This window comes from Sus scrofa, chromosome 3 (genome assembly GCF_054392235.1).
Source record: "Sus scrofa isolate SSC_HxYL_T2T_F1_AM1 chromosome 3, Sscrofa_HxYL_maternal_Yorkshire_Landrace_v2.0, whole genome shotgun sequence".
In the NCBI taxonomy this organism is placed as follows: Eukaryota; Metazoa; Chordata; class Mammalia; order Artiodactyla; family Suidae; genus Sus; species Sus scrofa.
This window is the reverse complement of record NC_139385.1, coordinates 84,783,606-84,798,514: the sequence shown is the minus strand read 5'-3', so window position 1 is coordinate 84,798,514 and position 14,909 is coordinate 84,783,606. Positions and strand designations below refer to the sequence as shown.

The 14,909-nt window shown below is 40.8% G+C and overlaps 2 protein-coding genes across 3 annotated transcripts in view; both read left to right on the top strand.

The window, feature by feature from the left end:
- ANXA4 (annexin A4) overlaps positions 1 to 3,966 on the top strand; it is a gene marked incomplete at its 5' end in the record, with an annotated part of 31,380 nt that extends 27,414 nt beyond the window's left edge. Inside the window, 2 exon segments of the mRNA NM_001167639.1 lie at positions 174 to 296; positions 3,907 to 3,966. Of these exon segments, the coding sequence (NP_001161111.1) occupies positions 174 to 296; positions 3,907 to 3,966 (183 nt within the window).
- A 3,685-nt stretch (positions 3,967 to 7,651) lies between these two features.
- GMCL1 (germ cell-less 1, spermatogenesis associated) overlaps positions 7,652 to 14,909 on the top strand; it is a 49,645-nt gene continuing 42,387 nt past the window's right edge. For both annotated transcript variants that reach the window (XM_085019032.1, XM_085019033.1), the window contains exon 1: positions 7,652 to 8,102. In XM_085019032.1, coding sequence (XP_084875158.1) covers positions 7,843 to 8,102 — 260 coding nt within the window. In that variant the 5' untranslated portion in view covers positions 7,652 to 7,842. The remainder of the gene's footprint in view (positions 8,103 to 14,909) is intronic.

The window sequence follows — 14,909 nt, the reverse complement described above, 5'->3', positions numbered from 1 at the left end:
AGTTGAGAGAAGACTTAAGCTCCATGGTGAAGAGGGATAGTCCACAGGCCTCTAAGGTTGTGGTGCAAGAGTCACCAGCAGAGCCGTGTGTGGTCTTCCCTTGATAGACTAACAGGGAGCACTGTCTGAAAAGCAGCTCGGCTTTGTGTGCAGGGATCTTGTGTCTTCCTTAGGGCTTGGGCACTGATGACAACACCCTCATCAGAGTGATGGTTTCTCGAGCGGAGATTGACATGATGGACATCCGGGCAAACTTCAAGAGACTCTATGGCAAGTCTCTCTACTCCTTCATCAAGGTAGGTCACGGGGGGTTAGGGGGAGGAAGCGGGATGGATGGGGAGTTTGGGGTTGGTAGATGCAAATTATTATGTTTAGAATGCATGGTCATGGTCCTACGTACAGCACAGGGAACTTTGTCCAGTCTCTGGGGTAGAACATGATAGAAGGTAACAGGAGAGAAAGAATGCATATATATGTATGACTGGGTCACTGTGCTGTACAGCAGAAATTGACATAGCACTACAACTTAACTATACTCTTAAAAAAAAGGTAGGTCACAGGAGCTTTGCTTCGGCCGGGGGAAAGCTCTGATGAAAGGAAGGAGTTCTGACCTAGGGATTTAGATGCTTCTTATCCTTCTTGGTAGATATCATTCCCTTTAAAGCTGGTACTCTCATTCAGATATTTCCAGTCTCTCTCTTTTCACACAGATGTTTAAATTTCTGCCAGGTTAGAAGCTGGAGAGGTTTGCCCTTTAAATATAGTAATTATTTCATGTTGACCCCAGACAGAGATTATATGTTAATGAATGGTGCGATTTCCATTTCTGTCTGCTTACAATAAAAGATAAGCACCTGAATCCATCATCTAGAACCCCATCCAAGGCCCGTGGAGTTCTGCTGGAAATATGGGAAAGCATGGTAGAGTATCCTGGATTGCTGTTCTTTACCTGCACCAGACTGCTAGGAGTCCTAACATGGCATAGGAATGACGAGAAATGGCTCACATCCCTCAAAATCCCTCATCACTGGGATTTGGCCTCTTTTTTTTTTTCTTCTTCTTTTTAGGGCCACACACACGGCATATGGAAATTCCCAAGCTAGGGGCTGAATCAGAGCTACAGCTCCTGGCCCACACCACAGCTCACAGCAACACCACATCCCCACCGAGTGAGGGTGGGGATTAAACCCTCATGGATACTAGTCGGATTCATTTTCACTGCACCACAATGGGAACTCCTAGGATTTTCCTTCTTTTTTTTTTTTTTTTGTCTTTTGTCTTTTGTTGTTGTTGTTGTTGCTATTTCTTGGGCCGCTCCCGTGGCATATGGAGGTTCCCAGGCCAGGGGTTGAATCGGAGCTGTAGCCACCGGCCTAGGCCAGAGCCACAGCAACGCGGGATCCGAGCCGCGTCTGCGACCTACACCACAGCTCACGGCAACGCCAGATCCTTAACCCATTGAGCAAGGGCAGGGACCGAACCCGCAACCTCATAGTTCCTAGTCGGATTCGTTAACCACTGCGCCACGACGGGAACTCCTGGATTTTCCTTGTTGAGGAAGCCAGAAGTACCTCAGGAATGGAGCCAAGACCGATTTCCCTAGAAGCTGGTGTTGCCTGCACAGTAAACGTCAAATCAGGATTTGACCTGTGAATTAAATATTCTGAATCCTACTTATAGCTGGGAGAGGTATAACTATTAGGTGCTTTGAACTACAGAGTTCATGATTATGTCTACAAGGCATTTAGGAACTTGTTTCTATTTCTGTACAGACAGTGAGGTCACTTTATTTTGCAGAGCTGAAATATAGACTAACTGTAAGTAACACAATTTTAAGATTCAAGGATGACCATAAATGAAGCTATGGGAAAATATGTTGGTAACCTATACGGTTAATACCCCTATATGAAAAGCTTCTGCAAATCACTAAGAAAAAGGAGAAAAATCCAAAAAGAAAACATGAGCTTTATGAAGGATGAAACACAAATGGGCAATAAATATGTATGTACAGTGTTCAATCTTAATAATATACAGTGGATCATAAATAAAAACAAATCATCATTTTTTACTTAATATCTTAGTAAAGTTTAAAGAGATCATACTAGCATTGAAAAAGGGTTGGGAAAAACTCTCTATCGCTTATGAAACATTGTACACTAGTCTAACTTTTCCAGGAGGCGACTTGGCAATAAATGTTTAAAAAATAAACTATATCTCTTATTAGCTATTACACGTTTTCAAATTTCCTTAGGGATGGAGTTCCCCTCGTGGCTCAGTGGTTGATGAACCCAACTAGTATCCATAAGGACACGGGTTCCATCCCTGGCCTCACTCAGTGGGCTGAGGATCTGGTGTTGCCATGAGCTGTGGTGTAGGTTGCAGATGCAGCTCAGATCCCATGTTGCTGTGGCTGTGGTGTAGACCAGCGGTTACAGCTCCAATTAGACCCCTAGCCTGGGAACCTCCATATGCCTTGTGTGCAGCCCTAAAAAGACAAAAAGGCAAAAAAAAAAAAAAATACATTACCCATTCAATAATAAATGTCAGAAGGAGCAGGAGAGAAATAGAAAATAGTAAATAATAGAAAAAAAAAACAAGTAAAATTTGAAATGTAAGTTATAATAATAAACTCTCCAATTAGGTAAAAATATAAAATCCTACTCTATGCCATTTATTAGGAACAGCTGAAATACAGTAATACATTAGAAGCTTTTTTTTTTAAAAAAAAAGGCCAAGGAAAAGAACATTTGACAAATAAAAAAGAAAGGTAGGATTATACTATAAGTGATAAAGAATTTAAGAGGAATAGGCATTAACTAGGAAAAAGTGGATCATTTTATATTGATGAGGGCAACAAGTCACAACAGAGATTAAATTATCACAAAACTACATGTCAAATATATAAGTAAGAAACCTGAGGCCTCAAAAAGTATTTGGTGGAAATATTATGCTAGATAGACTTTCACATATCCTTATCCTTTGGCAGATGAATGAGATTAAGATTGATTTTAATAGATATACATTAAACTTTGAATCCTATAGACAGGCATTCCATCTTTTCTAGTGTCCATGAAGCACTACCAAAAATTGATCTATTAATAATTAGACCATGAAAAATTCTATGTAGAAATTATAGTACCTTTCTGGAAGGCTATTTTGCAACCCATATTAAAATAAAATGCATGTTCATTAATCTGGCAATTCCCATTTTATGAAAATTTATCCCAAATAAATCATTAAGAAAATGCAAACAAAAAAAAAAGATTTCCTGGTGCAGCGGGTTAAGGATCCAATGTTGTCATTGCAGCGGCTGGCTTCAAGGCTGTGGTGTGGGTCTGGGAACATCCAGATGCCTTGGGCAAGGCCAAAAAAAGAAAAAAAGCACAAAAAATTATAATATGCTTATTGCAACAGTGTTTATAATAGTGAAAAATTACAAACAGCATAAGTTTCCAAAACGGGGGATCAAATAAGTTATTATACCTATGTATAATGAAAGACTCTGTAACTATTAAGGAATGATGAAGAATATTTAACAAATTAAAATAGGGAAATAGGCTATATTAAGTCAAAAAGCAGAACATGGGAGAATACTACAATCCCATCACATAGGAATCTATATGTATAGAAAAAAACTCTGGAAGGATATGCAAAAACCAAAATGTTAGGAATAGTTATCTCTAGATGTTGGAGTTAGGGATGATTTTTATATTCTTTTTATCTCTTTATTTCCTACATTGAATAGGTATTCTTTTTGTAATAAAAAGTAACAAATGTCATTTTAAAAAATATCTCTCCAAGAAAAGTCCAGGCAGGATTGAAAAAGTTAACCTAGATGACCTTGAGCTGTGTACTCTATTTCAAAACTCACTCACCTGACTGTAACTTTGCTTTCCTTGCCCCCAGGGTGACACATCGGGAGACTACAGGAAGGTACTACTTATTCTCTGCGGAGGAGATGATTGAAAAATAAAATCCAGAAAGGACAGGAGGATTCCCTACACCTTGGATTTCTTTTAACTTCATTTTTCTGCACTGCTATTACTTCCAATTAAAACACCTACAGACGCCTCCTAGGACACAGACTGTATTATTATTCATCTGCAATTACTCATTATGATGCTTTAAAGCTGTACTTGCCTTTCAAAGCTTATAAAACCTAAAAGGAGATTTAAAATTAGAAATAAAAAGGTGCTCCTTGTTTTTAACAGATCTCTTCTTTGTGTTTCATAGGAATTGGAAAATATTAAATTATTTCATGTTTTCTTTTGGGGAAAACTGTTGAAGTGGAAGGTTGGAAAGCTGTTCTTAAATCATTTTTCTTTCCCAATCCTGTTTTTAGGGAGTTTGTATTTCTTGATTTGAAATGGTGAGTATCTAGTTGGTAGGATTATCTATGTCATTTGCTACTTTACAGAATCATAGTTTGAAAGCATCTGCAAATCTCCTTTGTTTAGTTTTATCTAAAGTGCTTTTATCTTTATTAAGTTTGTCTCAGGAGACTTCTTTTAGCATATCTAATGTTAAGATCATTTAGTCTCTCCGGGTTGAAGAATACCAAACTCACCAACTCATCTGAACAAATTAAATTCTAAGTGTGGTTATACAGATCATATATGTCTACTTACCAAACATAAATGCTGAACAGTCCACAATATTGTGATTAATAATAACAAAATAAAATAATAATAATGGTCTTAATCCAGCTTGAAGAGGAATACAAAAAAATTTACTTAGAGAAAAATTTTTGTGCTAAAAATAATTTTTAAAATCATTTTCAATTTTGTTGATTTGTAGTAATTTACACTTGCACTGTGCCTTTCAACGCTAGAATTATTGTAAAGGTGTATTTGGACTTAATTAAAAATTTCAGTTTGTATACAACATGGAAAAATAATTTTAATAAAACATGGTATCTTTCAAATGAGGTATGTTCTTTCTCTGACTTTTCCTCTTTAGATTTTTTTCATCCCGAACTCTGAAAGAAGATAGTTCTAAAGAATTTGTGATACTCAGTTTCTATTAGAAAGTACAACATTGAGAAAAAAATAACATTGAGTATGCACCCCTACTGCTGTAAAACTAATGTCCATATATACCAAACACTACTTAATGATATTAAATGATATATTTCATTTCTCTCTGGAAATGAGTGATGCTCTCTGTTATACTAAGTAGAACATTCATTTCAAATAAGAATATTAGTCTTCCTTGTTCATTCTATAATATTTATTATATTTTGATGGGTGAAATATAAGGATTTGTTTTCTAATTTCTTTCTACTTGCCTATTATATGTGCTTGACTACCCTGAAAGCTATTTACATGAATACTTAGTCATTCCAGTTAATTATAGAAAATAGTACTGTTGCTTTAGTACCTACCCAGAAGAGTATGGAATCTCCAATTTTATTTGGCTTTGGAAGCATTACAAATTTTTGGTAGTTTTATCTTTATATTATACACACTTAGCCAGAATTTTAAAACACACTGCGTACGTTGATGGGAAGCCTTCTAGAGAGTAGGATAAAGCCAACTTGTAGGAATGATTGTCTGTTATATTGAACAAGCATGACTTTGGAATGTAATTACGGAGCGACTTTGTTTTTTTTCTCCCACTGTCCTTTTTACCTATTAGTGCTTTGGTATAGATGATCAATGCTATGAGACATTGTCAATGCAATGTGACAGCTGATTCTTGTGGGCATTCTTCTGAGTTCCTTTACAACTCCATCACCAGTAAAGTACTCATCCTGGGTTCCTTTGGCAAAGCAAATGCAATTCTCCTTTTTCAGCCCATAGGAATTTGATGATGTTGTCAGGCTGTCTGTACTGAAGTCTGCTTGTCCTTCTACCCAAGCCCCTTAGACAGGATCTAAGATGATCCCATACTGGCTGTCTTATGGTGGCCCACATTTGTCCCATGCACATCCTTTGTGCTGACAAATTCTGGGCATGCAGGCTATGTGCTTGTGGCCATCATTTTCTGCTCTTCCCTTCACCCTTTCTGGCACCAAGCAGACTCAGCCAACCAGCCTCTTTAAGTTCAGATTTCTCAGAGTGAGTCCAGTGGGACTCCCAAACTAGGTATACCACTGATTGGAGTATAAATTGATGCAGTCATTTCAGAGAGCAATTTGGCAACAGAAAAAGTTCCCAGCAAATTCATTTCTGGGGTTCTATTTGGTGAATCTCTTGCACATGTTCATTGTTGCTCCATAAGAGCATTAAAGTAGATACAACCTAACTCCCTCAATGGGGGAAAGGATAAATTTTGAGTTAGTCACACAACAAGAAATGAAAATTTAGAGATTTGTCCATTGATCAAGTCACAGAAGTATAATTTTGAGAGAGAAGGTGTAGAATGACAGGTATGACTGATTCCATTTAATTACATGTCTAAACGCGCTAAAGAAAATATATTGCTATGGATACAGTTATAAGAACATGTGTGGGAATAATGATACACACCATTAGGAGAATAGTGCTCATTACAGGGGAGGGAGAGAGACTGAGATGGAGAGAGAGCTGCTGCCTGTCTGCATGGTTCTAGTTAAAAGAATGAACAAAGCAAGTATAATACATTAAAGCTATTAAAATGTAAGTTACCATACTTGTGGTGGGTCCACAGGGATTTAACATACTACCCTATTTGAGTAATTCATTATATTTTATTTAGGGAGTTCCAGTGGTGGCTCAGTGGTTAACGAATCCTACTAGAAACCACAAAGTTTCAGTGTCGATCCCTGGCCTCGCTTAGTGGGTTAAGGATCCCGTGTTGCTGTGAGCTGTGGTGTAGGTCGCAGAGTTGTCTCAGGTCCCACGTTGCTTAGGCCGGCGCTACAGCTCCGAGGAGACTCCTAGCCTGGGAACCTCCATATGCGGTGGGTGCAGCCCTAGAAAAGACAAAAACAAATATTTAAAATGTGGCAGAAGAGAATCAGGTATTGAAGCTGACTGTCCAGGGTCCACAGCGATAGCTGCGTACTCGAGGCATATACCTGTAATTTTTGCTCAGACACTTGTAAAATTTTGCTTGGGCCTCCAGAAGGCACTTTAAGCCCTGATAGCCCCGGTACAGATTCTATTTAGACATCCCACTGCCACTAGCAGGGAAGGAAAAGAGTGCAGGCATTGGCTACCATAATCAGTCAAGGAAAGCGGAGAGGTGCTGCTTAAAAAACCCAACCGTCTGGCAAAGCTCCACATTCCAGGTCCCTCTCACTAGGAAAGCGTGCGCAGGGCGTGGCCCTATTACGTTGTAAATTCCTCCAAAGACCCCCAAACAGCAACGTCTTTTTTGCCGCTTGTTCAGTAGACTTCTGGAGCTTAAGGAACCTTTGCAGAAAGAACAAATGAGCTGGAGTCGCGGGTCGCACTAAAACAAAAGGATCTACGAAGTAACGCTAAAGGCTAGGTCTCCCCCAACTCAGTGTGGCACAGGACCCCAGAACACTTCAGGGTAGAAGGGGCCAACCCACGTACACAAGCCCCACCGCCCACCCTCATCCCGTTCTGCGCATGCTCCACCCGCGACGCACACGAGCTTCCCCACCCCTTCCGGAGGCTCGCCGTGCGCGTGCGCTGTCGGGTCCGCGCTTTGTTGCGAAAGCTGGGGGCGAGGTCCTGCGGTCCGTGCGCACTGCGCGGCCAGACGCTGCGGGCGGGGCGGAGGATGGAGGCGGTAGTGTCCGCTGCAACGGTCGGGGCTGCGCGTGAGAAGGTGGCGGTGTAGGCGTCTAGGCTACGTGGAGGCCCGCAGCAGCTGCCAGGCCATGGCGGGAGTCTGTCTCGGTTGGGCTCCCTGAGGTGCGCTCCCTGAAGTCCTGGGGAGCTGTGACTCATGGGCTCGCTGAGCAGCCGAGTGCTGCGCCACCCGGGGCGAGCCGGACCCCAGCAGGAGCCGGGTTCTGGGACGGGGGCCTCGGCCCGGAGGCCGGAGACTGGGGGCGACGCGGCCGGCCACGGCTTCTGTTACTGTCCGGGCAGCCGCAAGCGCAAGAGGAGCAGCGGGGCTTTTTGCTACTGTCACCCCGACTCCGAGACAGACGAGGATGAGGAGGAGGGGGACGAGCAGCAGCGGCTCCTCAACACCCCTCGAAGGTACGTGGGGGACGCCCCCACACCTGTTGGGCGGCTTCCGTGGCGGAGTGTGGGGATGAGCCCGGCACCGGGGAGATTTCGGGGAGTGCGGCGCCCCCTAGCCCGTGAAGAGCGGACGTGCTCTTGATAGGGTAAAGGTGGGACCGGTTGGGGTCTGGGAGGATGGGGAACACCTGGGGAGACGCCGGGTATTGTGAATTGTAAACCTCGGACGTTGCCAGGGTAGTATTACAGCCCTAGCTTGAGGCTAAGAAACGCCAAACCTGAGCTTGCGCCTTATTAAACCTCAGATAGGGCTGGCCTTTGGTCGTACACCTCGCTTCTCTCAGAGTGGATGGCAGATGAATAAATTGTTTTGCATCCAGCTGCCTTAAATAGTACAAAACACGTAAATTTAAGTCTCTGAAACGGGCACCCATGTTGTCCACACAATGGAGGGGAAATGACACTCAGAAGCTCTCCTCAACGGTAAAGAGGAAATTTATCAAGAGTGGGTACGTTTGTTCTTCACTAGGAACAAAGTCTTTCACCGTCTTTAGTACTCAGAAGTCATTGACCGTGGGTATGTGTAAGGCACCTTGCTTAACCTTTTTTAGAAGAATTGAAAAACGGAATAGTTACTTGTGAACTAAAATGTAGTTTGTAAGTCGAATATATTTTCACAATCTGGTTGCTCTGTGTTTGTTTCTGGTTTTAGGTCATCAGTGGGACACATAGGTGTAAATTTTTAATGAAACTTTAAAAGATTCAAAAATTTTATGCTACACACATTACATATTTATTGTAAAATAAGAGAATCATAGGTACTTTCTGTTTATAGTTTGATTTATAAATCCTTTCATACAGCTTTATGAATACTTCTATTTATTTCCAAAAATGGATCCCCACTGTCAAGTTGTTCACTTACCTTTTTGGAGAAGTAGTGTGGTATAGTTTTAAGAGCTCAGATTCTGTGTTCTAGTCTGCATTTTGCACTTAATAACCTTATTTCCGGAGTTCCCGTCGTGGCGCAGTGGTTAACGAATCCGACTAGGAACCATGAGGTGGCAGGTTCGGTCCCTGCCCTTGCTCGGTGGGTTAACGATCCGGCGTTGCCGTGAGCTGTGGTGTAGGTTGCAGACACGGCTGGGATCCCGAGTTGCTGTGACTCTGGCTTAGGCCTGTGGCTACAGCTCCGATTCAACCCCTAGCCTGGGAACCTCCATGTGCCGCGGGAGCGGCCCAAGAAATAGCAACAACAACAAAAGACAAAAAAACAAACAAACAAACAAAACCTTATTTCCTTAGACGTAAAATGAGATACTAATACTTGCCCTGTAGGGCCTGACGAATATTAGAATGCATACTATATACAGGTCTAGTATGGAAGTACTCAGTAAATACTATGTCTCCTCAAATTGGTTCCTCTTATCTTTACAAAATATAAAAACATTTACATCCTTTGTAGTATAGCCACTGCCACTTTCTTTTGATAAGTATTTAAATGGTATATCTTTTTTTTTTTAAGCTTTTCTTTTTTTTTTTTTGTCTTTTTTGGGGCCACACCTGCGGCATATGGAGGTTCCCAGGCTAGGGGTCTAATCAGCTGTAGCTACTGGCCTACACCACAGCAACGCCAGATCCTTAACCCATTGAGCGAGGCCAGGGATGGAACCTGCAACCTCATGGTTCCTAGTCAGAGTCCTGTGCCACATCTTAAATGGTATATCTTTTAGCATCCTTTCCCATTTAACCTGCTTTTAAAGGAGGTATCTTGTAGACAACATTTAGTTGGTCTAAATCCAATGGAATAATCTCTGCCTTTTAATTAGTGTTTAGAATGCTTATATTTAATGTCACTGTAGAAATGTATATGTTAGGGTCCATTTGAAAGAGAAAAAGCACATAGTAATTTGAACAGGGAAAATTTAATTATTATTAACAAGCAACCAGCATTTAACTACTAAAGGTAAATTCTAAAATAATATACTAAGAGATCTCTAAAAAATAGAAGACCTCTACTTTTACTGCTAAAGAGATCTCTGAAAATAGAGTAGAGGACATAGGGAGTAATCACTACTTCTGGGGCTGAACAGAATACACAAAAGAAGGAACACATTTGAAATAGGGGCACCTTTTCCAAGTTGAGATTTATGTGTTGGAAGAGTTGTGGCCCACTAGGTGGTAGGGAAGTTTGCTAAGATGTGGTAGGCTGAGGCTGGTAAGCAAGAAACTGCCCACTAGCATGCCAGCAAAACTTGCTTGGGGACTTCGGGCCCACAAAGCTGAATATACTGTCTAGACCTTTTTAAGAAAATTTTGCCAACCCCTTAACTACATCTGTGGAATGGAATGGATTGTTTCCAGAGCAAATCTTTATTAGAAAATGCATATCAAAATCTAGTATGTATTATATCACTGGAAGATGCCTTGTTTATTGAGCTTAGCATGGAAGAAGGGTGTAAGAAGATTTTAAGATTAAGAATTTTGTGTATTGGCACTAATATGCTTCCTCAGGATGTCTGGTGTGCACTTCCACCTCAGCTACTGCGTGAAAAGCTTTGGTTTCCAGGCCCACCTTCTACCTAATACCTTTTGTCAAATGCATGTTTTACTTTTACATTAACATGATTTAAAACTCAACTATTATGCAACCAGATCTTTAATGTTTCATCCATAGATTGTCTCTACAAATTGAAATCTAGTAAACAGTTACTTGTCGTTATAGCTATGTAAATATTATTCACTGCAGAGTCAATTAGTATGCTAGGATTGTAAATCATATTTCGTGGGTCCAATGTCACAACTGCTTGTTTCTCTTGGGAGAAATTTTCTGACCTCATAATTAAATGGAATCTTTTTCTTACATTCCATCATGTGCATAAAGTCAGGCCCTGCTTTTCTTTGTATCTTATTGGAGCAGTGTCTTTTTTGTATTGCTTTTTTATTTTCCTAGAGTTTCTGTCTGCCTTCCCTCCCATACCTGCCATTGACAAAAGAATAATACTCAGTACTTCACGATATCTTAAGATTTTTCTCAGAGTATCTTTCGTGATGCGGCGGAAAGGAATCCGACTAGTATCCATGAGGATGCAGGTTTGATCCCTGGCCTTGCTCAGTGGGTTAAGGATCCGGCGTTGTTGTGAGCGGTGGTGTAGGTTGCAGACGTGGCTCGGATCCTGCGTTGCTGTGGCTCTGGCGTAGGCCAGCGGCTACAGCTCCAATTAAACCCCTAGACTGGGAACCTCCATATGCCGTGGCTGTGGCCCTCAAAAAAAAAGGCAAAAAGACAAAAATAAATAAATAAATAAAATGCCTTTTGTTATCTTTGATGGTGTTAATTCATTGTCATTTAGCCTACCATATTGTTGAGAAATATGCTGATCTAATTCTCTTTGCTTTTTAAGTGACTTTTTTCTCTTTGGAATTCTTTTGATATCTTGAAATTTAACTAGAAATGCTTTAAGTGTAGATCTCTTAATGGTCTTGGTACTTGGTGGGTCCTACAACCTGGAGACTACTTTAGTTTGGTGAAGCATTCTTCAGTAATTTCCTTTCTCCTGTTATCTTTGCTTTTTCTTTTCCTTGGAACCCTCTTAACTGGGTTTTGGATTTCTTGGATTATCCCTCTTTCTCTTTTTTTTTCCTTTCTAGCTCTTTTTTGCTTTATGTTCTGGGAAGTTTCCTTAATTTTCTCATCCTTTATATATATATATATATATATATATATATATATATATATATATATATAATTTCAGCAACTGTTTTTGGTCCCTAAGAGTTTTATTCCCCCCATACCTTGTTCTGAATAATCCTTTATCATAACATCCTATTATTTTATAAATATAATAATCTCAACTCTCTAGATGTACTAGTTATAATTAGTGTTTGGTTTTTGTTTTTTTTTTAATTTTTCTTTTCCCTAAATTATATGCTTCCTCTGATGCTGATGTCTCTCTTTTTCAAAATAGTCTTCAGTGCTCCTAATTTTCCTCATGTTGGGAGATCCTTGGTTTCACACTTCAGATTGAGTAATTAGGGTGTGTGTATTTTAATAGACTAAATAGATGTGTTTCTACTAGGCCTCCCCTTTTATGAGGAAGACTGCCTACCTGTCGGATTGGGTAGGGCATGCTTTGTTTTAGAGCAGAGATTCACAAGCTTTATTGGTTCACAGTACCCTAAGTGTATCAGCAGTTTTTTTCATATCTTTGGTCCTAAAGAAATATCTCATAGTTAGGTCCAAACAACTTCATTATGTAGATTGTATAGTATCTGAAAGATGTTGCCATGTTTCCTTTAAACTTAGAATATTTCTCTTTTTATTTTTATTTTTATTTTTGCTTTTTAGGGCTGTGCCCATGGCATATGGAGGTTCCCAGGCTAGAGGTCGAAAAGGAGCTACAGCTACCAGCCTACACCACAGCCACAGCAACATCAGATCCAAGCCAAGTCTGTGACACCGGAACCTTAACCCACTGATCGAGGCCAGGGATCAAACCCGCAACCTAACGGTTCCTAGTTGGATTCATTTCCGCTGCGCCACAATGGGAACTCCTAAAGTTAGAATATTTCACATACGTCCCTGAGTGCGCTTTGACACACAGTTTGGGAACCATGATTTAGGGTAAGTAAGTTGGGAGCTAACAGGCTGCAGATTCCTCAGATGCCAGAATGAGGATTGCTTTGTCTTGGGCATCTACAACTACACCAAAATCCTTGATCTTCCTGATAGATTTGTTCTCTTTCTGGATTTATTCTGTTTCTTTCTAGAAAAACTATGGACTCTGTTTGCCTATCTCTACTCTGGTTATTTGTGCTATCTGTTCATACAGAGTGGAGGAGGCCATTAGGGGAATAAGTTGCCCCATTTTCTGCCTCACTTCTGCTTTCTGTTTCCTTTGAGACTTCAGCCTCCCATCCCCACCTCTAGGAGTCTGAAGGGCAGATGAGCTTCGGTCTCCATTCTAGACTGTGGTAAATTTGAGCTCTGGAATTCACTGCTCTTCTCCATTCCAGTTTGTTTTCTAACTTCCAGATCCGTGGAATTCTCTCGTCATGTGATAAGCCTACCCTCACCTTTTCTTGTGAGTTTCTCTACTTTTAATCTTTTCACGTAATTTGGGGAGAATGCATTCAGGAACTGGAAACTACATTGTCTCATTTATTTCTTACAGTAACCTGATGAAGAAAATATTAATTAACATCCTCTTTTCACATCTAAGGTAACTGAGCTGTGGTAGAGCTGGAACTCAAACCCAAGTCTGTCCACCACCAAAGCATGTGTGATTTTATTATCTGTTGGGAAGAGGTGTTAAATCCACTGATTCAAGACATCATCTGAAACAATTCATTTTTTTTTTAAGATTTATAAAGTGTAACTACTAGGAAAGCTATTAGGATTGGCTAGGAATATAAAAGATATTGGTCAGCCTCTGCCTATGGCTTCTTACTGGACCATCTTGAGCAATGATTGTCAAACTTAAAAAATTACATCTCTTCCTTTGAATTAAATCTTATGCACAAATCCAAGATGTTTACAGATATGATATATGATGCTGCTCTGGCTGAAGTTAGTTGCGATGCCCAGAGTTAACTCCTTGGCTCTCCTTGGCGGCCCCTAAAGACACTTCTCCTTTGAGCATAGTTGTTATTGTTTTTGCTTTATTTATGGCTGTACCCATGGCATATGGAAGTTCCCTTGGCCAGGGATTGATTCCGAGCAACAGGATTATAGCTCGGATATGGAAGTTCCCTCCAGATCAGGGATCAAACTGGCACCTCTGCAGCAACACAAGCCACTGCAGTTTTAGTCTTAACCCACTGTGCAGCAGTGAGAACTCCTCTATTGAGCATAGTTTTGAAAACTTTGGTCTAAGGCTGCAAACCATTGTCCATTGTGGGGAGGAAAACATTTTAAGTAATTTAAGAATAGTTTGGTATGCTAAAATAAATGTAACTTATTTTTTGAATTACTTGGGTAAGTGAAATTTTCTTCATTTTGTAGTTGTATAGTAGTGTCATGCAACTGTATTGACACCTTCCATAGTGCTGATTTCTAAATAAAGAAATAAGCAAAAATCACCACGCTGACTTTTCTTTATTAAATAGGTAATTCACTTTGTTCAAAAAGCAGAAATTGCAAAAAAAGGAGTTCCCGTTGTAGCTGAGCGGTAAAGAACCCTGTTAGTATCCATGAGGATGTGGGTTCAATCCCTGGCCTCACTCAGTTAAGGATCTGGTGTTGCTGTGAGCTGTGATGTAGGTCGAAGCTCACAGCATTGCTGTGGCTCTGGTGTCAGCCAGCAGCTACAGCTCCCATTTGACCCCTAGCCTGGGAACGTCCATGTACCACTGATGTGGCCTTAAAAAGCCCCCCCCCCAAAAAAAAGAGAGAGAGAAAGAAATTGTGAAAAGGTGTGCAGTGAAAGGTCTCCCTCCCGTGCTGCCCCCGTCTTTCCACTGTTACCACTCTTGGGAACAGAGTACCCCAGAGATAACCATCATTACTAGTTTCTTATATACTCTTCTATACATGAGCACATTTGAATATATAACATCCTCTATCTCTTTACGCAGTGGATAAATTGGCTCTATTTAATAGAAATTGAGCACAAGGAGTATTTTGAGGTTTGTTTGTTTGTTTGTTTTTTGGTCTTTTTAGAGCCGCAGCAGCGGCATATGGAGGTTCCCAGGCTAGGGGTCTAATCAGAGCTACAGCTGCCAGCCGACACCACAGCCACAGCAAGGCCAGATACAAGCCTCGTCTGCAACCTACACCACAGCCCACGGCAACACCGGAGCTTAACCCACTGAGTAAGGCCAGGG